At 30.7% G+C, this 23965-nt stretch overlaps 1 protein-coding gene across 1 annotated transcript in view; it reads right to left on the minus strand.

The window, feature by feature from the left end:
* Nucleotides 1-5297: 5297 nt before the first annotated feature.
* The window catches only part of Mctp (multiple C2 domain and transmembrane region protein), a 20806-nt gene continuing 2138 nt past the window's right edge, over nucleotides 5298-23965 (minus strand). The window contains exons 2-15 of the mRNA XM_018547628.1: nucleotides 23095-23502; nucleotides 19496-19768; nucleotides 19032-19174; nucleotides 18425-18616; nucleotides 15821-15835; nucleotides 13743-15194; nucleotides 13264-13412; nucleotides 12230-12635; nucleotides 11039-11181; nucleotides 10512-10871; nucleotides 9995-10124; nucleotides 7800-7973; nucleotides 6621-6946; nucleotides 5298-5850 (exon numbers count right to left, since the gene is read on the minus strand). Coding sequence (XP_018403130.1) covers nucleotides 5742-5850; nucleotides 6621-6946; nucleotides 7800-7973; nucleotides 9995-10124; nucleotides 10512-10871; nucleotides 11039-11181; nucleotides 12230-12635; nucleotides 13264-13412; nucleotides 13743-15194; nucleotides 15821-15835; nucleotides 18425-18616; nucleotides 19032-19174; nucleotides 19496-19768; nucleotides 23095-23502 — 4280 coding nt within the window. The 3' untranslated portion in view covers nucleotides 5298-5741. The remainder of the gene's footprint in view (nucleotides 5851-6620; nucleotides 6947-7799; nucleotides 7974-9994; nucleotides 10125-10511; nucleotides 10872-11038; nucleotides 11182-12229; nucleotides 12636-13263; nucleotides 13413-13742; nucleotides 15195-15820; nucleotides 15836-18424; nucleotides 18617-19031; nucleotides 19175-19495; nucleotides 19769-23094; nucleotides 23503-23965) is intronic.

Here is a 23965-nt window from a genome sequence, read left to right on the forward strand (position 1 = left end):
GTTGATAGAATCTATGTTTTTTAAATAAGAATTGATCTAAGACAGTTCGAAAATAAGCTCTTTAATTTGGAAAAATTAGCTTGAAGAATTGACAATGAAAAATTTACTAATTTAATTTATTTTAAGTGCAGCTATATCTTCCTTTCCCTAAATATCTAATTTAAAAATCAATATGTAGATAATTGAGATACAGTAATTCAATATAATAAAGCTTAAATATTGTACTTTGCTAAAAATAAAATTTCGGATATTCGATCTTTTCAAGAAAAGAACTCTACCATTAAACTAAGAAATATTAATTACACGTGTATAATGATTGTGTTGCTCGTATATTGCAGCTTATGTATTTTCGAAAACAGTGAGGCAATAAAATGGAAAGCGAATAGATTGTATCGATCGCGGAAAGAGGATAAAATCTTATCGTGGAAGTACAAAATTGGAAGAGTAGAAAAGGACTAGGAATAGTTAAAAAACGGGTTTATAACTTGTGAAATGTTCACTGTATATCCGCAACGATATCGATTAATATTAACGTTTTAGCAGGTACCTTTTTTGATAATTGAAATCTTTTATACTCCTTATAGTCTTTTATATTTTAACACAAATTTAGGATTAAAACAACTAATCTGAGTAAAATGTATATATCATATTGTGGGGTAAAAATTGGTATATAAATTAATTTACGAAAATATATATCGCATTCCTTTGTATATAATTAAAATACGCAAAATAGTATTTGCATTTAGGGTTTGAAATGGAAATATTTGGCAAGAACATAATGCTATTTAAGCTAAATTTTTAATTAAGTTTTAATAACTTTTTAAGGAAGCATTTGTAAACAAGTTTCTCATTTAAAATTGAATTTCTTATTTCGATTTCAAACTACTGTCCCTTCGTTATACTGTAGAAATATGTTTTATGACTTAATTATACCATTTTAGTAATAATAAAGATAATTTATTAAGTCAATAACGTTGAAATGTGATTTCAAAATTATTTTCATTATTTTTAAAGTAAAGAATATGAGGATAGAGAATATTAAATTTTAGTTTCCAATTAATTTCGAATAAAATCACCTAGAATAATTATTACAAGTAAAGGAATACAAATAAACATTCTAATTAAAAATAATTACAATTTTAAATATTGAACTTTTAAATATTAAGGATTAAACGGATTATAGGAAGCCCCAGAAATATAAGTGCAAGCTTGAGAAATGATTCAAAGTATAGCGATTCGCTGTTCATAAATATAAATTCGTTGACTAGATGATGTAAAGCTTTGTAATAATACATATGTAACGTGTCTGTTTTTAGCTCGCCCGTTAGGCCTTTGAACGAAAAAAAGTAACGCGTTTTGTACAGGTCCCATAATCACCGGATATCCTATAACCGCAGAATCTTTGGTTCATTTAGAGATTTATCCTTAGTAAAAGTGTCGAGGAAAATCATATTTTATTACACGCAATCTATAATATTACCGTGTTCAAATTTCAAACAAAATTCTATTAAAGTCTTGAAAAACCGAGAGAAAAAAATATATTTTTTATGTAATTAATCCACTAGAACTTTCAATAGTTAATTATTCAGGAAATTATAGACTTGATATTTTTATCGACAAGAAAGATCAGCCCAAAGTAGCCAAGGAATTTGTAAGAATAATCTGAGTAAAATGACCGAGAGACGGTTGTGGCATACCCCGTATGTTATGTAATTTACGTGTATATACGTGTATATATATATGTGTGGAATAAATGCGCCCCGTGTTGTGCTCCATAACGAGAGTTGTGTCGGAAGGATCATCGAGGCGCTTAATAGCATGAGAATGAGTAAATCGAAGATAAAAGACTGGAGAAAGACGTATGCACGATGTAACGACTTATAATATATAATTAGAAAAGCGAAAAATGGATCAGCGATATATATACACACGCATATATATATATATATATATATATATATATATATATATATATTACCCTCTCTTTCATTCTCACACGTTCTTTCATACTTTCTCTCTCTCTTTCTCTCGCGAACCGGCCACGAATCTGTAAAACTGCAATTAGAAATAAATACGCACTATTCGCCTCTTCGAGCGAGTGCATTTGCACAACGAACCTGCAACAGTAGTTGCTGAGGTGATATATATAGAGAAAAAGAATTCAGAGAAAAAAAATTCGCCCTAATATAACATATCTATTAATTCATTATATCTCACATAAGAGCCACGTAAAACGACATGTCATATACGATGTATTCCAGATTCACAAATGTGTGTCCTTTCAATTATAATTTCTTCCATCAATTCGATTTTTTTTCTAAAAATATCCAGTAAAATCATTATTCATTATATCTTTTCAATTTTTAACATTGCATATTTTTGTAAACGAAGATTTTAATGAAATCCATTTGTGTGTGTGTGTGTGTGTGTGTGTGGATTGATCGAAAATAGTCTTGTCAAATGGTTCTTCTGAAATTTAATTTACAAAATACTCATTTTTTCTCTTAATTATTCCGTAATCATGTGTTTGTCGGTTTTACTGATAAAATTCTAAATCGATCGACTTTGTAATGAGAAGAAACATTTAAGACAATCTGTATTTTGTTGTTTGAAATATTTATAATTTTGTAGATTATAAATTATGATACTTTTATTTATATGTATATTTAATTCATTCACATATTTTTTAATATGCAATGTCATAGTATTATTCTTGAATATTTTTACAATTTTTATAATATAAAGTTAAATAGATCACAATCGCATTATAATTATATGTATATCCATTGATATGCTAAATGCTTATTTACAAAACTTATTAAAATAATTTTTACTTCGGAGATTATTATCGACGATTTTGTCTAGATAAATAATATATTAAGAAAATTGAACAATATATAATACATGAAGAAAATAAATATTCTGGCTTTAATAATAATTATAACTAATATAATAATAATAATGACATAATATTATTTCTTAAATAAATAATTATTTAAATCTTACGTATATAAAAAAGCAACTACAAAATAACGCATATAAAATAGAAATATTGAATAGTATAGTGTTCGATTAATCAGCTCGTAATGAAAAAAAACTTATCTTTTTAAATTGCCTTAAATTCACGTCCCTAAAAAACGAAATATCACAGAATCCCTTTAATATATATTTGTAACACACAGCCTGTGATATATTCTTCACTAAAAAAAATTAATAAACTGAAGATAGTTTGTAAATAAGCTTTGTAAATGCTTAGTGGAATTATGGTACTAAAACTGTTAATATTTTATGATATTATAGTACTAAAAATTGTTAGTATTTTATTTTATAATGCGATAGGTATCTACAATTGTTTCGTTCTCTACTACAGCTTTGTCAATTTTTTAATTGCACTGAACAGCATAAAGTTTTAACGTAAGAACGAAATGATTACACATCGAACAGAAAACATCACAGCAACGACGATTGCATAATCGCGTTGAAAAGGCATATGCTAAAGTCGATACTCGTAGCAGTAGCGGTACTGTATCGAACTTGTTTCACCGCTCGATAAGAAAACTGTCGCACACAGACTGCATATCTTTTAACGTTATCTAACCGTATGTCTAAGCAAGTGCGAAATGTCGTTGTAGAAATACACACGCGTCGTGATCTGAATAATTTCCGGTTGAAAAGGTAACCGGCTTTTATCGCAAGAACGATTTTCTCCACACAGAAATGCCGTCATAAAGTAATCTAGCACTCTCCGTCTCTTTCTCTTTCTATCTCGTCTAATTACAGGTAAAACTGTGCGTTGGAATGAAAACTTAAATAACGTCAGACGCTTTAGAAGGGAACCATCGCACGCAACGTATGTAAGCACGCCTAACAAGATTTTGCAAAACCGCATGCGCGAATAGATTAACTTTAATGCGGAAGTTTCGCCGTAAATTTCTTATCAATCCTAAATAAGCCCTTCTGCATCTATATAAAATGATTACTTACAAATGCTATAACACAATACTCTTTCATTTCATTAGTTTTAATGGACATTTCATGGAGTCCCCGCAAATAATTTTGAAAAGCTATATTGTCTGAACTATTTATATTAAGAAAAGCGCGGCAAAGAACATCCGACTTAATTTGAAATCAACTGTAATAAAATTCTATTTCAGTTATATGTATATTTTCTGCGGGAACCCTCGATCTAGCATAATTGTATTCTGGAAATGTTTTTACTGGTTCTTACATTTCTCTATCCTTCATGATAATTTCTAATTGCTAACTAACGACACCGATGGACGAAACGATTGATGAGTATTCCCCTAAGGGAAACATCATCGCATTTTGTTTAAGTAACTATTTTTAATAATTTATTATATTTTTAAGAACACACGTTCCTTGCCCTCCTTGATATGCTCGAAACGCGGCTCTCTCTTTTAATATGGAATACTTTCAAACTTGCTTGTGCCTTCTTTTAGCTTTATTTCTCTCACTTTCTGTCACTTAGGAGATCATCTTAAAGAAATTATTCTTATTTAAATCGTGTGATCAGAGAAGAAGTTACTTTTTATTCGATTTACGGCGATTGAGTTTGAAGAAGAAACTAGTTTTTTCTTGGCCACTGCAATCCATAATTTTTACCCTTTACTTTTTTTACTTAAATTCAATTCAATTAATAAGATTTATTTAAATCTGAATGCTTATATTTTTTTTTACTTTTATAGTTCTTCGAATCTTCACATGTCTCTAAATTTACGTGTTGAATTTGAGTATTTTTAGAGATTTGGCTACAGAGATACCGTACATAATTATTTGCATTTTGATAGAAATGGTCATAATAAAAACAAAATAATAAAAAAAATTGAGACATTATGCAAACTTCTTCACTGATCATGCTTTTACATTTGTCACATATTGTCATCAACAACATCCTGATAATCCAAATTGGAAGCATTTACTACCATGTGTTTACATTCGAAAGAATTAAATTTAATATAACTTTATTTTAAATTTACTTTTTTGAGAATTTTCAGTATTTATTCAATAATGAAAACTGAATTAAAAAATGACTACTAATGATCACATGTCTTTAAAATAAAAATAGCAATGCCCAAGCTACTATGGAAAAAAAAACGACGTGATCATATAATTCATTATACAATTAATTGTAATGACAATGGCAATTTGTCATTTCATTATACAATATATGTTATATACATTTTAATTTATATATCATATATCCATGATTCTATAACGCAACTTATATTCCGTGTAATATATCATGATATATATACCAACATATAATTGCACCCTTTTATACTCTCTTGTAACGTGATGCACTCTAAAACTTATCTCATCATCAATCGTTTGTTCATACCGCAGTGCATTTCAACTTGCGCGATAGAACCTTGTTTTCATTATCACGTAATAAATGTATCACATACATCCAAAGTAAATTCAATTTGGTATTCTCTTTCAGCGTTAATGTTTGTCATTATTTGCTACATTCTCTCTCTCTCTCTCTCTCTCGCTCTCTCCTTCGAGGCACATCACGTGCGATATTTTCGCTAACGGCTGACGTTAGATTCGAGGCTGTCACGACCGAGGGAGGGTACAAAATGAACGAATATTCAGTCTATGTCGTTTACATCCGTATTTTCCGCTGATCCTTTTCGCTGTCGCAATTTCCGGCGCAGCAGGACCGATTTAAGGATACTGGACGACCTTGGACCCGCGACATCCGGCCGCGGGATATTCTGTTACGCCGCCTTGTGCCTTTTTCTCTGTTCTCTTCTTGCCGCGTTTGAACTGGGACTGCCCGAACTACCGCCTCTCTCGCAATCCGCTGTCGGCACGGGTTTTAGTTCTCTGTAAAAGTACACGCGTTGAAAAATCCCTTCACGTTCTTTTCCAAACTTAAAATGACGCAAAAACGTCGGATATATCGCGAAGATAATATATAAAGTTTCGCTGATATTTACAACAGCTGATATTTACAAGAGCCGCGTTTTTAAAAACATATTTAGAAAATTCGCACTGTATACGATTTACATTTATTATTATGGTTAGTATATTCCGTAAGTAAGAAATAATGCCTATACCGATCGAATATCTCTAATATCTTTATTTATTATATTTATAATGTATATTTATAATTTATATTCGTAATGTACCTATACATTATTCATATTAAAATGCAACGATCTTTTTTACGATTCTTTAAATTTTTATTACTTATAGATATTAATACTTTCCAAAAAATTATATTCAGTAACTTTATTGGTTTATTTTATACTGTATAATTTTTTAAAATTTATTTTTTTAGTTACACAAAATAATATGTAGATGTGTCCGTGAAGATATATTGATCATTTTTGACTTACTCCTTTTTGTTTTCAAATGCAAAGTTATATTAAACTCTTTCATATAGTTATATTAAAATCATATAGTTCAGTTTAATTGAATTTGTGATATTTAATAATCATAAAGCCAAAAATATCAAACCATTTTATTACACTCGAGTTTCCCGAAACATTTTTGCAGACGTTTTACATCTATAAATCGAAAAAAATCCTATTAATTTTAACGAGGCGACGGTACGTGCACATATGATGTGTACGTCATCATTAATTACTCACCTATAATTAAGTAATTCTTCGTCGTCAGGCACTCTGGATATAAGATCGAGGACTTCGTTATTGGGCACGGAGTGAGGCCTGAGGATTTTTCTAGAGAACTTATTGACTCCCCAAGCGAGGATTAAATACCGAACAGGAATAAAATAGAGCACGACCGCCCCAGCAATCGCCAGAAGCATTGCCAAGTAACTTAAATAGGGGATCGTAAAGTTGAAGAGATTCTTCACTTTCTCGCAAAGACTAGCTATATAACCAATCGAGTTCTGGACTGTTTGCGTCACCTCTTGAATCGCCTGTAAACGTTCTTTCAGACTTTTCTTCTCTTCCTGAAAAATCGTTAAACATTAATAGATAAAATATATAGAATTTGTTGCTTAAACATCTAAAAAATATAAATTTAGCTTTTTCTTAATTCTTTTATTTTTAGTTGCTCAAACATTTAACGTGCAAAAATTAGCATTAAAAAAGAGACCAATGATTGCAAAAATTAAATTAAATTACAAATTAATACCAAATATAAGACAAAAACATGGATCAAAGTTAAAAAAAAAAATGTAATACGTCGAAGATACCCCAAAAAATTAGTAAGTATATTATTTGGGTGGTTTACAATGTTTGCAAATTAATTAATTAGCCTTCTGCATTAATTGAGTCAGTTTCATACAACATTATCCGTTCTTATCTAAATGCGATACGAATATACTGTTAAATTTATATGACGGAATTACGCTGTTGCTCGTAAAGATAACATCTTTATCCGGGCACTATTGTGATTCATAGAGCGTAACGAGATGCATAGAGCATCCAACAGCACGTGCTTAATTCTGAACACTTTGGCTTATTTCTATAACACAAGAGAAACTAATCTACGTTAATTAATTTGTGCATAGGTCGAAGGTTATAGCGTTAAATTTATTGAATAAAACATGGTATATGATGTGCAAATAAGAATTTGCCATACACATTTATATCATTATTTTATAAATCCAGTAAGAGTATTACTTGTACCCTCTTTTGTCACATTAACTAATCGATGCATAAAGCTTTTGTAGCAGTAAATAATTACAGTATTAATGGATGATATTTTATGTGTTTTGTTTGATTTTTTACGAAGAATTCTATAATTTATAACGCGAGTAAACTAAGCTTTATAATTTTTGAAGATATAGTAACGCTCACTTTATCTTTGTCGTCATCGTCATCGTCATCGTCCCCCGGCGTCGGCGGACAATCATCGGACCCAATCTCTGCATGATCTTGAAACTGCGAAGTTGCGTAAACTAACGGTGCGCCTGTTATCACTGCGACCTGTCCGCAAATCCAATGATTGAACCCGCTCCTCTCACCGCTAAGCTGACAGGTAGCAAAGAAATTCGACATGCAGCATTGCCAGTAAAGAAAGCGGAGGATAACTTGCACTTATGCAGGGGTCATGTCAGAACATACAAAGTATGTATAACAATATACAAAGGTTATAAATATATATAAAAAAAGTACCACAATTTGTTTCGTTTATGAGATATCAAAGAGTAGTTAGTTGATTTTTAATCTTACTGTGAATACATTTAAATTATTTTTATTTACAAGAACTCTAAAGAATCCTGTATTAATTATATGTTGAATTCCATATGAATGTTGAATTCCAGTAAAATGAATTAGTTTTTACATATAACGCAGCTAATTAATGGTGAACAAAAGATATAAAATTCAATAATAGATACTTTTGAACTACGATGTATATCAAAGGTGAATTATGTCAAATATAAATGATATGTCAAACATTTGTGCTTACATTTTTATACATGCTTAAAAAATTAATCATTATTGAATCTTGACATCTTTTATTTTCACTACATTATAAACTACATCTAAAACTAACTCATTTCATTAGAACTCAATTTTTCATACAATTAGTGCGAACGCTTTTAATATATTTTTAAATTCTAAAAGTTTCTCTTTCTTTTTCATAACTTTATATTTTTAAATAGATTTTTGTACAATACATGGAAAAGATTTTTTTTACTAAAAAAAACGTATATTAAATTATTATGTAATATTTATTTCCAAACTCAAATGTACTAAATACAAAACACAGCAAAATTATCGTGGAAAAAATTTTTCTCTAAATTTTTATTGTACGAAATGAAACACTTTTCATAAATAATAAGAAAATCTACATCTTTTCTTAAAATTTGATATATATGTAAATTCTGAGATATTCTAAGATCTTTAAGATGTTTTATTCTATATAATTTCTAAAAAAATAACTTTTTCAGACATTATACAATTTTATTGGAGAAATTATAAAATAAAAAATCCTAGAACATTTTGGAATTTATGTTTGAAGAACCTTAAAAAAATGTAAACTTTTATGATATTTCGGAAAAGTGTTCCAATTATCTAAAAAATCCGAAAAATACTCTAAAAAGTTATAAAATTACTCAGAAATTCTAAAAAATTTTGAAAAATTCTATGAAAAATGTTGAGAAAAATGTTTATTAAGTAAGGTGGACATGCATAATAATTATAAGCAGAATTAAAAAACTTGTAATTTGTTCTTGTAAAAATTGTAAGAACTTATGACTAGTATTCTAATGTTTTATCGTATCTAATTTTATATTGTAAGACAATGTACAATTGTTAGTAAATATCTACGATTTATTGTAAATCTTATAACTAAAAAGATGTCTGTAAAGATGTTGTATAAAGCACTTAAAAATGCATATATGTCTTATGAGAATAAGTTACGAGCCTTATAATTCTGTTTAGAATTTAGATATTAATTTCAATAAAAAAATGTTAAGAAATAGAAGAAATTTTTCTACAATATTACAGCAAATATAGGACATAACATTTTACATATATAGAGAGAAGAATTCCTGAAATGACGTTATAAAATAGCATATAAATATTTGAGAGAGAAAAAGGTACATTTGATTCATTCATAATATCAATGTTTTTTTAATAAATATTTATAATGGATAGCACAACAAGTGACAATAAAAAACAAAGAATAAAGATTAAAGAATTAGAAATAGATTTTGAATTAAAAAGTAGTAAGCGTAATTCATAGCATAGCAATTAATAATTGGAATGACTCAGAACCACGTGCTAGAAGTAAATCAAGTTTTAATCCATTGCTCAAGATAATCCATTGCTCAAGAAATTGAAGATATGAAGGTTTTAGATTTCACAGTCTGAAAGATGCATCACATGCTACATAGTGCACTCGATATTATTGGCTTTAAAAGCCAATGTTTAATAACAATGTTTAATTTTTCATATAATATCATGATAATCAATTTAAAATATAGACATGCGAAAGAGAGTACCGGATTAAAACTTTAATAAAATCAATAACGAAAGTGACGTACCAGATAATACTTTACAAGAATCAATAACGCCACGCCCGGTATCATATACGGCTCGAAGTAGTAACATCCAAGAATAAAAATGACCAGAGCGAAGATGCTTCTCATCTTGCTTTCCCATTCCCAGCAGCTCCTAACCGTAGGATAAAGCGAAAAATAGTATCATAAATAGCAGCAATGGTAGGATAAACCGTAAAATTTACTTCAGTTTAATCCAATAATTCTCTTGCCATAAATATACAGAAAGCATGAATTGCAAATTTTTTTTAGAATGTATTTCTTTCGATAGAATATGCTATACTGTCATCTAAATCAAAACCTATAAATGATTTGATTAATTTCGATCTTCCTTTTTGATTTACAGCGGAAATATATTTTAAGATGGACATATATTTAATACATAATTTTCGCTAGTAACAAAATGTTCCATAATAGTTAGAAATTTTACATGTCACGTAGGATTAAAAGAATAAAAGTTCATATCTTCAATAATTCAAATAAAAGTTAAAGTCATACTCACTGTATGTATTTCCCTATGTCGATAAATATTACAATAATAGCTTTCAATCTGAGAACATTTCTCAGAAAGACTTGTCTTTTGAATTTCACTTCCGGCTCCATATACTTCTTTTCCTTCGGATTTAGCGTTCGAATGCACGCCCTCAATATGTTCCATATGACGGTCATTTCCAAGAGAATCTGAGGGCAGTTTCCTTTTGCGCGGCCCCTCAATTTCTTGTCCTTCAATACGTACCATCGTTTTTCGCCATTACGAATTTTTAACAACGGTATCGCTACCCTTCCAAGGAACTCCACCTTGTGATCACGATCTTCATCGTACACCGTCACTTCCAGAACAGAATTGATGTCCTTTACATTGCTATTGAGAAGCACAAAACACAAAATTTATTCTTAATTACACTTGAATAGCTCAAGCTGTTTGATTATATTCTTGCGCTTGATCATGTCTAACTTTTCTTATTATCTAATGCATGTCGGTAATTATATAAAAATAATTAATGACATTTCGATTAAGATATAACTTACAAGGTAAAAATTTTCTGCCAATTCGGTGTGAGAGTTTTATACTCCGTTTGCGTTTGTAATCTAGAATTCACAAGCTCCAAAACGCAAAAAGGGTCGCTTTTACCACCGAGATCAGCAGCTGCAAGACCTTGTGCACGGTATACCTATAAAAAGATTAATTAATTTAAAAACAAGCCATAATATAACATTTACTAAAAAGTTTATTTTATTTTAATTTATTAATGAAAAGTCTTATAACATAAAAAAATGACTAAACGTTTTTATTAAATTATTGAAATTGAAAAAAGATAAAAATATATATTTATAGAAAAATTAATTTATCAAAATTTATTTTTATCAATAAAAATTATATTAAAATCATATACCATATAACTCTGTTAAGTAATTTTTCAAAAAAAAATAAATATCTGTATCCCCCTTTTCAATTTTTCAATAATTTAACGAAAAGTTTAGTTTATTAAAACAGCTTTAATATATAATTTTAATCAAATCGTAAACTGTTGGAAGTAACAAAACCAAAACAAATATACTTTTACAGACTTTTATAAATTTAATTGTTAATAGATAATAATAATTTTCAGTAACACAACTTTAACACAGTTTAAATCATGTCGGTTTATCGCTTAATTAACGTTTAATGTAAAAGGGTTGACTTATTATTTTAGCCACCTTGAAGAAGTCACATATTTTTTATTCAGCAATTGAATATGCTTTATTAATTCACAGCATTAAAAAGTCATTCCGAAAGAAACGCGTCATAATATTGACCAGAAAAATTTTCTCTTTTGCTTGAGGTCTCATAACAATAGCAATATATATTATACATAATTTATATGGCAAAAATTATTATTTTATAATATAAATGAATCTTATAATATCAATATATTAGTATTACGGTATATTCATAAACTAGATCGCCAAACTCTAACAGCGTATTTTACTTGTTGGTTAAAATTATACTGCAGACATAATTCAATAAAGATGAATTCTCAGAGCTATGAATATCAAGACTTCTCTTTATTCTCTACGTGAACAGAATAGTTCAAAATTTGGCGACCTATTTCAGGAACATCCTATACATTAATTATTTTTCTTCTTACTTGCCTCCTTGTTCTAAAAAATTAACACTGCAACGTTAGCATGTTAACATGCTAACGTGTTAGCAATTTATGCTTAATCGTTTCTAATTACCTTGATTGTCAGGTGACCTACGTCACGTATCCTCTGCAAAGTGTTAGTGACGGAATACCGTTGGACCAATTGTGCTTGTTCTACTGGAGTTTCCTCGTGCATGGCCAAATCGCTGATTGTCTCGCTGGCTGTGGTGCCGCTTATCGTCAAAAGTAAAAAAATATTGCCTGAACCATCCTCGAGTTCGCGCCATAGCCGATGCGTGGTCTCTCGCTCGAGAGTTGCCAGATCAATCACTGTCTTGCCCATTAAATCGTCCTGATGACTCCTATCTCTGTCCCAAACAGTCACTTCCAACTCTTGTCCTAAATACGGATCCTCGTAGAGGTGGAGATCAAACTGCTCCAACCAAATTGGATTCAATGTTTTGTTAACGACTTTCGATTTGTATTTCTCCGTGCCGAGCCTGTAAATTAGGATACGGGACTCTAGTGTTTATATGAGAAACTTTAGCTATAGCTGAAGTTGTTTAATTTAAATGACTGCAGCTTGAATTGCTAATATCTCCGAGATTTTATTCCATTTAATTTTACCATGATGTCAAAAACAGAATAATTTTCAGTTTACATAAATAAAATAAGCAAATACGATATTATAATATACGTATTAATTAATTGTACTATCGACACAGCATCAATTTATATTTACGTTTATATTAATATTATAAATCTATATAAACATGTTAAATGGATTAAAATAACAAATAATGAAGAAGTTAAAGAGTGGATTGAAAAAAAATTATTAAAATATTAATATCGTGCCGCGTTTTGAAATAAAATGTAAATAAAAATAAACGTCAAATCAAACAATAAATACAAATAAAATACGTATATCGGAGATACTACAACTTGATCAATTTAATTACTTTAGTTTAAAAAATTGATTACAAATATTTATAATAAGCAAGTAGAGAAAAGCAATCTGAGCTAATACAATCTATCAAATTCTTTGACGCAAATTTTAAAGCGATTTCTAAATTAAAGACTGTATTCGTTGATCAAGTTATGTATTTTATAATATTAGATTTTATGTACCGAAACTTCACGTAAGGATCCGACAAACCGTCTATGTCCATTGGCAATAAATTCTTTGCCTCTACGAGCACAATTGTCACCACCGAACTCCATATTTGTGATTTCAGTCGTCTATTCACGTCCGCCAATCGATTAGTTCTCTGAAAATACTGCAACGTGGAAAAATAGGGCACTAAATAAAATTATTGTTACAGAAACAAATGTTGAATTTTTACTACGTATAATATAATTATCGCAAATTGAAAATAATAAGTGCGACTATGCACAAGTTAAACCCCCTACAATTGTTTCTTTCTTATTGGAAAAAGCTCAAAAAACAATTTGTGAGAACAATATTTTATAAAATTACTTCCTTAGTTCTAATTTTATCAATTATTTCTGCGTTAATGTATATAATACAAAATTGCAGTAAAAAAATTTACTTAATAATGTACAGATGTGCAAGTCAATTTAAACATTAAGATTTTTTGTGACTCTACCCTATGAATATCCTCCATCTTTCCCTTAACATTATCTTTCAATCTATCCAGTAGATCATGGCGTTTGATTTCTTTCACTTCCAAAACGCCGGAATCGTTTGAAACATTTGCATTATCCTCTACATTTCCCGCGTCAGAAGAAACGATTTCTTGATTATTTAACTGCGTGATTAAACTCGCTGACTCAAATCGATCCGATTTTGGAGAAGCATCTCGATTTCGTAATCTTCGCCAATGTTCGATGATTTTGTTCTCGGTCTTTTGCTCGTCGATCTTCGCGGTTCGTCGATTTTCCATCAGTTTACTCTCAATTTTCGGTTCCTCGTCTTCTTCCCTTGCCGGCGTGAACTTGAAATCGTACGTAGGTTCCGATACAATATCCTGATTAATATCCGTTAAATTGTCGGTTGTGTCAGTATCGAGTTGACAGTGAGTTAACGTATAAGTAGAAGGTCTGCGGTGATCAGTGATCCATGTCTCGATCGGTTGCAGCCACGTATGCTTTTCCACGTTCTCCTCCCAGATTCGTTCCACCTGATCCTCTAATATCCTCTCTATCAAATCCACCTTCCGCCTCAAGGAACTTCTTAATGAATCCTTTGTCTTCTGTTTCTTGATCCCAGACAGATTTTCGGTGGACGGTCCTTCACTCACTCGTGTTTTCCAAATTTCTATCATCGCCGATGCTTCTTCGAGTTTTGGTTTCTCGCTTTCGATAGCGCTCGATCGTTCCTCTATAATTTCGGAAGTCGCCTTGACAGACAGTCCTTCGACTTGTTTTATCTTTGGGAGTTCTGTAACTGCAAACGTAGACTGAATTCTCGATTTTTCGCCTGCGACAGAATTCAATTCCCTCGAATTTTCCTCGACTCGAATATTCCCGCAAAAATTGCCATCCGACCCCAAGACGCTGGTAGTGCTTACGGCAGCGTCGCATTTCACCTCGGCAAAATCCTTCTCGAATTTTTGTTTTGATATGAATCGATCCAATACCGCGATAGAATGTCGTTTCTCTCGTTGATCCTCGTACGGCTTATTTCGATGCAGTCCTCTAGAAGGCTCGCCAATATCGGATGATTTATCGATAGACACCTCATCTATTTTTTTAGACACCGTATCCGCATTAGACACTACGTAAATTTCCGACGCAGCATCGATTTTAGATACATCGTCGACAGAATTCTTCCCTGACATGGCCACTGTCTCGGCCGCAACGACATTCTTAGACGTGGCATTAATTTCCGACGTAACTTCGATCTTAGGCACAGTATCAATTTCACTTGCGACATTTAGTTTAGATAAGAGATCTATTTTAGACTCAGGGTCCATTTTAGATGCGACGAGTGCAGTTTCGTTCGTATTCTCTCTTTGCATATTAATTTTGCATATTTTGTCGATCGCTATTTTTTTTAACTTTAAACGTGTTGTGACATCGACTTCGGATATGTTAAGCTCAAATACAGATTGAAAGCACTATCGATTTCAAATTGAATAATACATTCCCTGGCCTCTCTTCTGCAGTGACCGTTGTTACGAATAAAAATTGCTTTAAACACGTTTTCGAATAATCTGCACAAATATTACATAACGGATAAATTGTGAATATTTTTCTTCGTGGAAAGCGTTTGTATGATGTGTTATTTTCGTCGATGCTCTTATTACAAATTCCTCAGTCCTCCTAAATGACTGTGAATTCGTTCTCATCTTTCGTTCGATCGGTTTGCATCTTTTATGGACTCGCGTTCAAATAGACACAGAAGATGATTTTGTGTTCTTTGTCTTTTATACGTGGATATCGTTACTCGATACGTCATTCTTAATAAGAGCATTTAAGCATGTTTGCATGAAAAAAGATATCAATCAACAGATTTCATAACGCAACGGAAATATACAAGCTGCGTTTAAACACGATGATTCTGCATTTCACATATGATGTGTGCGTTGAAATGTTCTTTCTAAATTAATATTTCCCAAATACAAAATTAATTGTTTTTTATTTATTTTTAATTACACTTAATTTTATATGCACTATACACTTTTTTTTATATAACAAGCAAAAAATCTCTTACAACCATCACGGATGATCTGAAGAACTCGAGCTAAAAGCTCACGTTTTATACTTGATATAGCAACGCTAGCGCAAGAAAAAACGCGAAAAAAAAGTATTCGTGAGCAAAGATTTACACACTGACTCACTTGTACATTTTAATTTACAAAAAATCATAGAGTGCAAATATAAGCACTTCCTCACAATGATCACAGTATTCAATATTGCCAATTAGTGCCGATGAGTCACGAGAAAAAATATAAGTGAGAAATATAATTCAGTCACACGTGTATATACATGGCACAATCGGAAGTCTCTTATCAGGAACAGAGGTAAAGTCGTTACTAACGCACAATGGAATACATTTCCGTGTCGGGTATCAAATCGGCACCGCACTGATAAGCGCGAAGCACCTGTCGTGCTTGCAAAGTAAGACGACAAAAGTCGTCTGACTACTAAGTCACTCTTCATTCGCAACCTGCGAAGCGAACCGGACAGCTGGGCTTCTCTTTTCCCTCTCCATTCTTCACACAAGAAAGTGATGTTATGTCGGCAAACATTGAGACATTGTGTATACACGATGCCGTAACCGCGATGCACGATATTCTGATATGGCTATTTCTCAACTCGTAGAGAAAACAAGAAAGATCACATAGATACAATGGCAAGTTTGCTTAATTCAGAAAACAAAAATTTGTTCATTTAATTGTGTGAAAATATCCTACATCTTTTATTTTTAAATTATTCTAGAAATCAACCTCAAAATAAGATTTTAAGACTTCCAAAAAGTAAATACTTCAAAGTTACAACTTAAAAAATTGAGTTTCTTAAAAAAAGAAGAAAAATTATTTTCCAACTAGATAGTAAATTATTAACTATCAAATAATAAAAGAATATTTTTAACATAATCAAATGTCAATTTTTTTTCTTTCGTACATGTCAATTTGTTTCTTTAAAAATCCATCCTTTTTAAATAGACGACTTCGACATTTTTAAATAAAATTAGCTTTTAATGTGATTGATAGAGCAATTAATGTTTATTTAACTCATTCATGATAATAATTAAAAAAGTACGTATTTGTTAAATACTTTTAAGTAAGAGAGCAATATGTATTCAACTTTTAAAGTAAGAGAGTATAATATGTCATCAAAATAAATATTCAATTTTCTTAAATGCCTCTTCATTAATTATTTTTTCATGTTAAATATATTTATAACTCTTTAATTTCATATTAAATATCTTCATAATTGAATTAAATTCTTTCCTGAATTAAATTTTTGAAAAGATAAAACGCGAATGCATTTTATAATCAAATAAAAAAAATTTTAATATTAACGTTCCTGATCCGTATTATCGGTCATAACTACCATCTGAGAAATCTTATCTTTAAAAAATGATTGCTTCGGATTATAGCATCGGATTACGAGGGACTATTAATATGTTCGGTGTGATATATGGGAATATATCATACGTAATGTATAGACGGCGTATTATGTAGACTTTATAAGTACACAGAGTATCCGATACCCATTGCAGCAAGTCATATTTCATCTGACAGGTTTTAGCCTCGCAATCGATATTTTCTTAATGAAAATATAGAGAGAGGTCATCTATGGCTGCATTTGAGAAGCGCGCTTATCAGCGTTATTATTGTGACATTCCATGTTTATCGTTCATTAGATGCTTATAAAATAAGGATAAAATGGTACTATCATCAAAATAAAATATTAAAATGACAACGAGCTCCACAAACACAGTTCATATCACGAGTTATCGATTCAAAAATTATATATTTATTTTTAGTTATACTTTATTGTTCTATGGTCGATTTTATTTTATTTTTTTTAAGAGAAAATATTAACAGATAAATAAAATTAGATATTAATACAGAACGACTTGCTCAATTATTTTTGAAAGTTAAATTACTATCTTTAAAATTAGATGAGCAATGATTTGAGATAAATTCGAGCTACGTGCAAATAGCACGTAATAATTAAATTTTGAAAGAAATATTCCAAAATTTATGAAAAGTATAATTATTATTAAGAGGGACACAAATTAATTAATGGAATTGGACTGCAGTTTGTATAATTGTAAAATTTAGATGACCTAAGTGCAATATACATCTAAACACTCGACGTTATTCAGAGAAGACCGGACTATTATATAAATTACTATTAATTTGTAAATAAATTAGATGTAACGTAATACTCGAGAGTTTCAACTTAGTTATTTCTCGCGGAATGGCGTTTAATAATAGTTAATATATAAGTAGAGCTGGTGCGCGATAAGGGCCAGGCCTTGCACTCCACTTTCAACGACAAGTCGATACCGTAATACGGACGCGGGCGCATACTTCCCTCACAACCCAGTTTCCCATTCTTCATACACACGCTATAAATATACGCACATCTCTCTACTAAGACCGAGAACGATCAACGTCGAGATCACTTATTGTTAGTTTATAATCCTTTGCTTAACCCTTTACAATGCTACTTTTTGTTGATACTTATTCAACAAAATTTTATCTTAAATATTTATTATGTACATATAATTGATTAACCAATCATCTCCCAGATAATTAGATCAAAAAAAAGGTAAAAGATTCGATCTGATAAAAGAACATAAAAGTACCTGTTCTTTTTCTTGTTGATTCCTTGGCCAGAGTGTAGCTGTCAGGTAGATTTCGCCTAAATGTTGCTTTGGTCTGACTGGATCTTTAAGTTCTAACGTTATATCCTGAGAGTGTCCAAGATCGAGTTGCGTAAGCTCCAGCAGAGCAGCCCCCATAAAGTCATCCTGCAGGCCCCAATCATAATCGAAAACCTGTCGATACATAGAAGATTGTTCGTTTTATCATTAGAATGTTATCGGTAATAGAATATATAAGTGATTCTGAAAAAAATACTTTTATTCCAATATAATTAATACAAATTATTTTTTAATCTATGAGACATTCAAATATGAGAAAACATAATCATTTTCACGCAACAAATTCTATAGTTGGCTCTTAATTACCCTGTTATTTTTTATATTGTAATCTAGTTGCATTTTATATTTTCAATCTAGTTGCATTTCATTAAACAATTTAAATTATTAATTATTATTAATAGAAATTTCTGACCCTTAATTGATAAAAATTGAAGTTATGAATTGAATGTTAACAATTTGATGTTTCTGCAGCATCTTATATATGATACCTATATCTGAAATAACATAATAAGAAAATTGCTAAATATACCTTGATAGTAAGTGGCTGAAAAGGATCTTCTATTGGTAAGGTAACACTTTCATCCCAAACAGGATTTAAATCGCGATGAACGGTTCGCGATTTGTGCAATAATCGCCCTGAGCATTTTACTTTCACATAAGGATCGCTGGCGCCTGAAATCATAAAGCGAATTGCAAACCATATATCGCGAATTTATAGTTACGCGATAAACATAACGATTCTCTCTTCTCATAAATGGGCTCAAATGTCTCAAGCTATATTTTATATAATAGATATAAAAATAATATCTATAGACGGATTTACAGGTTTTAAATAATATTTTTTACGATATAACATACAATAAGCCAATAGTATTTTAACATTTAATAGTGTTTATTTTGCAAAACAATAAGTATGATTTATTTTACAAATGCGGATATAAATATGTATATATTTTATATATTTTTCTCTGATCAAAAATAGTTTTCTCTTACCACATCTGTCCATCGCAACGAGATTTGCGCCTCTTCTTATATGCAAACGAAGTTGGAAGAAGGCATGTTGTCTTAACGCCTGTTCTCTCTTTCGTATCATCTCGTCTTGAAGAAAATCGCCGTCTTGGCGGAAGGAACCCTGAGGTTCCTCGCCTGTATGCCCTTCCCTCTGAAAGCTCACAGATCCTTTGGAGAATCCCTCGCCGCATTTTCCACTGTTATCTTCTTGCACAGTCACAGTCTTTTCTCGGCTACTGCGTGCTAACGGAGATTCTGCGCATTCAAAATAGACCACGATGGACGTGCTTTATCCACTATCGGTTTTGGCACTCGATGTGACAGCAATAACTATAATTTACATTACAATCTTGGTTATAAGAAATAAGCAAAAGCCGTGTCTGACTTTTATCAAGAATCTTCTAAAATTGTCAAAGATTTAAATAATACATGACTTCAAGTTTTTAGTTTTCCGATAGACTACATTTGGCATCGTTTGATTAATCATATCTTTAGTTTTACAATTAGACAAAATGTTAATCTTTTTAAAAATTTAAAACAATAGATATTATTTAAAAAATGATATATTAATTTATACTTTATTACAATTTTACGATTTTATATATTCTGCACGAATAAAAAATCCAATTATTGAAAAAGTTTTTCAGGATGTTGCAAAGTAAAAATGCAATTAAGCGAGGAGACCGTAATTATGCAATTGTCGCAGATACGATTTTACAATTTTAACCGCAATATTAAAAAATCATGGTGCACTATAAAATAGGTACAATAGAAGAAATCTTTCGTGTTAATCTGTTAAGTATGACGCGCGAGGCACGCCAGTATTCGTGCTGGATCATTTCGAATTAATCGATGAGGTCTAAACGTGCCGCGCATGTCGACTTTTGGTGTAAAGCTACATATTCTCTCTAAGCTCGATATATATTCTCATCCGCATAATCTCTAAATTAATGCACATTACATCACTAAAAGCGCAATGATTGCATACTAATAATCATCGCTGTGTACAATTTAAATAAATAATTACATATTTACATGTACAAATTGCAAATGCAGAATTATTTATGTTGATCGTTGAACGTGCTACTCTAATTAATTATATTTGAGAAAATAATAAATTTTATTCTAATATATAATTCAAAATCTGTACTTTTCTAATATGCAGTCGCGAAATTATTTTTACAGATAGTGCGCCATTATATCAATGATTTCTTCAGACTCTTCTTCAAATTAGTGTGACAATACCAGTTTTACAATTACTTATGAAGAAATAAATAAGAATAAACTCTATTAACGTAATGTTTGATTAACATCTGGACAACAATTTGACGAAATTATCGATATAATCGCACATTATTTGGAAAGTGTTTCGTGACTGTAACTTCAAAGTTACAACGGTTATTTATAAAGGTATACTGTGGTACATACATCATGAAATGACGTATCTTCATGAAAATGTATAGTCACGATTATAGTCACGAAACTAATTATCTGAACAGTGTGCCATTATAACGATGATTTCTTCGAATCGTTGCCCAAGTATTAAAACTGGTTTTTACGTACATATTTTGTTATGACGATTTATATTTACACATATTTAGATAATTAATTGTAAAACTATTATACTAGTACCGTAATGTGTGTAAAACAATTTTTAGTCTGGAAAAATTTAAAGAAATTTTCAGTACAATAGAGTATTGTCCGGACATTAATTTTACTATTTTGATATATTCACACATTTTTACACAGACATATATTTTATATATGTTTGTCGGAATTGAGTGACTAATTGTTATGTTAAATATGTGCACTTAAATATGAATGTATGTTCATATTCCAATGTGAATTTGTATTTTAATATTCCATCAGAATATTAATTCGCACGAAGCAACTGTTTCACAAAAAGGATCAATTGTCGAGTCAAAAGTGACTCGTCAAACTTAATCAATTTACTTAAACATGCAGCAACTTCCGAGTAATTGCTATTCAAATAAATTCCACAAATATTCATTCTTCGATACTCTAGATCGCATCCATGTGACCTAGACATAATTTCAAAGGTTAAATCTTTTAACCCTTTAACGCGGTCACCATAGATCAGTGAGTTTCAACTTTTATCGGTCAAAGTAACGACTTTAAACAAAAAACTAGCAGTTGCATAAGAACACACTCAAATACAACAAAGACTCGATAAACTAATTAAAAAAGCCATTTTTTAAGATAACAATTACATATAATGCTATTAAATGTAAATGTAAACACAATACTTAAACTCCGGTATTTTTCACAAACAGATAAACTGATTTCAGTTTATCGATTCATATTTTAAAACAGAAAACAAAACAAAGTGGAATTTACAGAATTTGTAATATAAATTTGTAAAATAAATTGATTAGATTAGAGAAACTACGTATTTCTTAAGTTACAATCGAGATTTTAATTTTTAAAATATTGAAAAAGATGTTCTCTATATTTGAATAACTGAATTAGAACGATATTTGATTTTAATCAAACCACTAATTGTTATTTTTCCACGCTTAATCCTTTAGAGAATAAAATTTCGATTAAAAAATTTTGAAAAATATAAGTGAAGTTTTTAATTATATCAATCACATTAAATTAATTATGGTATTAAATATAATATTTAAATATGTAATTTTCATATAAAATGAGAAAAGAGTATTAATTATTTAATTATTCAAAATTTTAACTGTTTAAACCATTTACCATATATAAAGAAAAAAGAAAAATATTTGTTTTCCTTTAAATGTGAACGTTTATACAAATGATTTGATTTCTCATGAAATAAACGAAGCTCTAGAGACGACACAATTGAGGTATTAATGTTTCACCAAATATTGGTTGAAAAGCATTACTGCAAACAGTGCAAACAATGCAAACAGTGCTATTTATACTTCATTGCACTGATCTGATGCATTCACGATGCATTTAATGCTGCATAGCAGAGGTAGATCACAAAACTACGCATTTGCAATTATCATGTCACAAGAATATTACGCAATAAATTTTTCAACTTTATACATATATTGATCATACAATGTAATTCTTCGAAATTTTTTATCGCTATTTGTAACAATATTATCATTATATATTAAAATTTTTTAATTATATGCATATATTTCTTAATTTCTAAGCTGCTTTTTTAAATTATATTTAGCCAAATAATTAAACAAAGGTTTTTAAAACGTTCGAAACCATTTTATTGGTTTTCTTTTAATAATAATATTACATAACTTATAGATGATATATAAAGAGAGAGAAATATAAAGATAAGTCAAAGTTCTCTTCTGTTCAAAGCGTTCTGTTTGCAAATTAGACTACGCAAAACGTTGTACTTATGCAATATGTTGATATTGAGGTTATCAGATTTAAAGGAAATTTTATAACCAGGTCATCTCGGCGTGCATGTAAAAGTACTACACTTTCAATCTTGTGTTTCTTTCTCAGGTATATAACTTTTTCGTCGGTTATTCGTTTTAATTTAAGATAGTATCCGTTTTTCTAAGATCTGGCAAATTTGGCACAGGTCAGTGGAATATCGGTCAGAGGATATCGCTTACCTGGGCGATTGAGGCAGTGCCTGGCCGGGCTTTGAGTGGCCGAGGAACTTCTGCTGTGCTCAGAGGAATAATCGGCGGCATAGTCGGACTCGACACCGAGATTTTTTAGTTGGCCCGCGTCCTGCGATTGCACGCTACTGGCATCCTTGGATTTCTTCCGTTCCTTGCTCCTGCTGCGCGTCCAGCGACTTTTCAAAGTCGCGAAGAAAGTGTGAGTACGCTGGGCCACCGTGCCGTGATGCCGATGATGCCGATGATGATGAATGATGCCGGACTCGCCCGATCCATCACCTCGCCTCGACGGCGAGCTATTTGCGATCTCGCTGTCCCGGAGCTCCGTGGCGCTTTTCGAGAGCTGACGGCTCCCGTTCAAGTTCAGTCTGGATCTCTCTTGGGCAATGGTGTTACCTGCAAGTCAAAATGCAATTTCCGGTCTAACAATTAAGTTGCAGTACCAAATTCAGGGAGAACAAAAGTTTTGCTAGCATTGTCGCGATGAACTTTATCGTGTGAACAATAAAAAGATTCAAATAAACAAAGTACGAGTAACTTTAACGATTCAGTAATTTCATTTAGTGTGCACGGATGAATAGACATTTCTCTTCTTATCAGGATGTATATGTAAATGAAATTGTATAACAATTGTAAGACAATTTACATTTCATTTGTTGCAGCTGTATTAATAGAATACATTTAATTAAAGAATTTAATTTTAACTAATCGAAATATTTTAGAAATAAATAATTTTTGTAAAATTTATCTGCTGCATATCTATGGAAAATATTCTCCATATTTTATATATTTTTATATTATTAATCTCTCTCTCTCTCTCTCTCTCTCTCTCTCTCTCTCTCTCTCTCTCTCTCTCTCT

Source organism: Cyphomyrmex costatus, unplaced genomic scaffold (genome assembly GCF_001594065.2).
Source record: "Cyphomyrmex costatus isolate MS0001 unplaced genomic scaffold, Ccosl1.0 scaffold666, whole genome shotgun sequence".
NCBI lineage: Eukaryota > Metazoa > Arthropoda > Insecta > Hymenoptera > Formicidae > Cyphomyrmex > Cyphomyrmex costatus.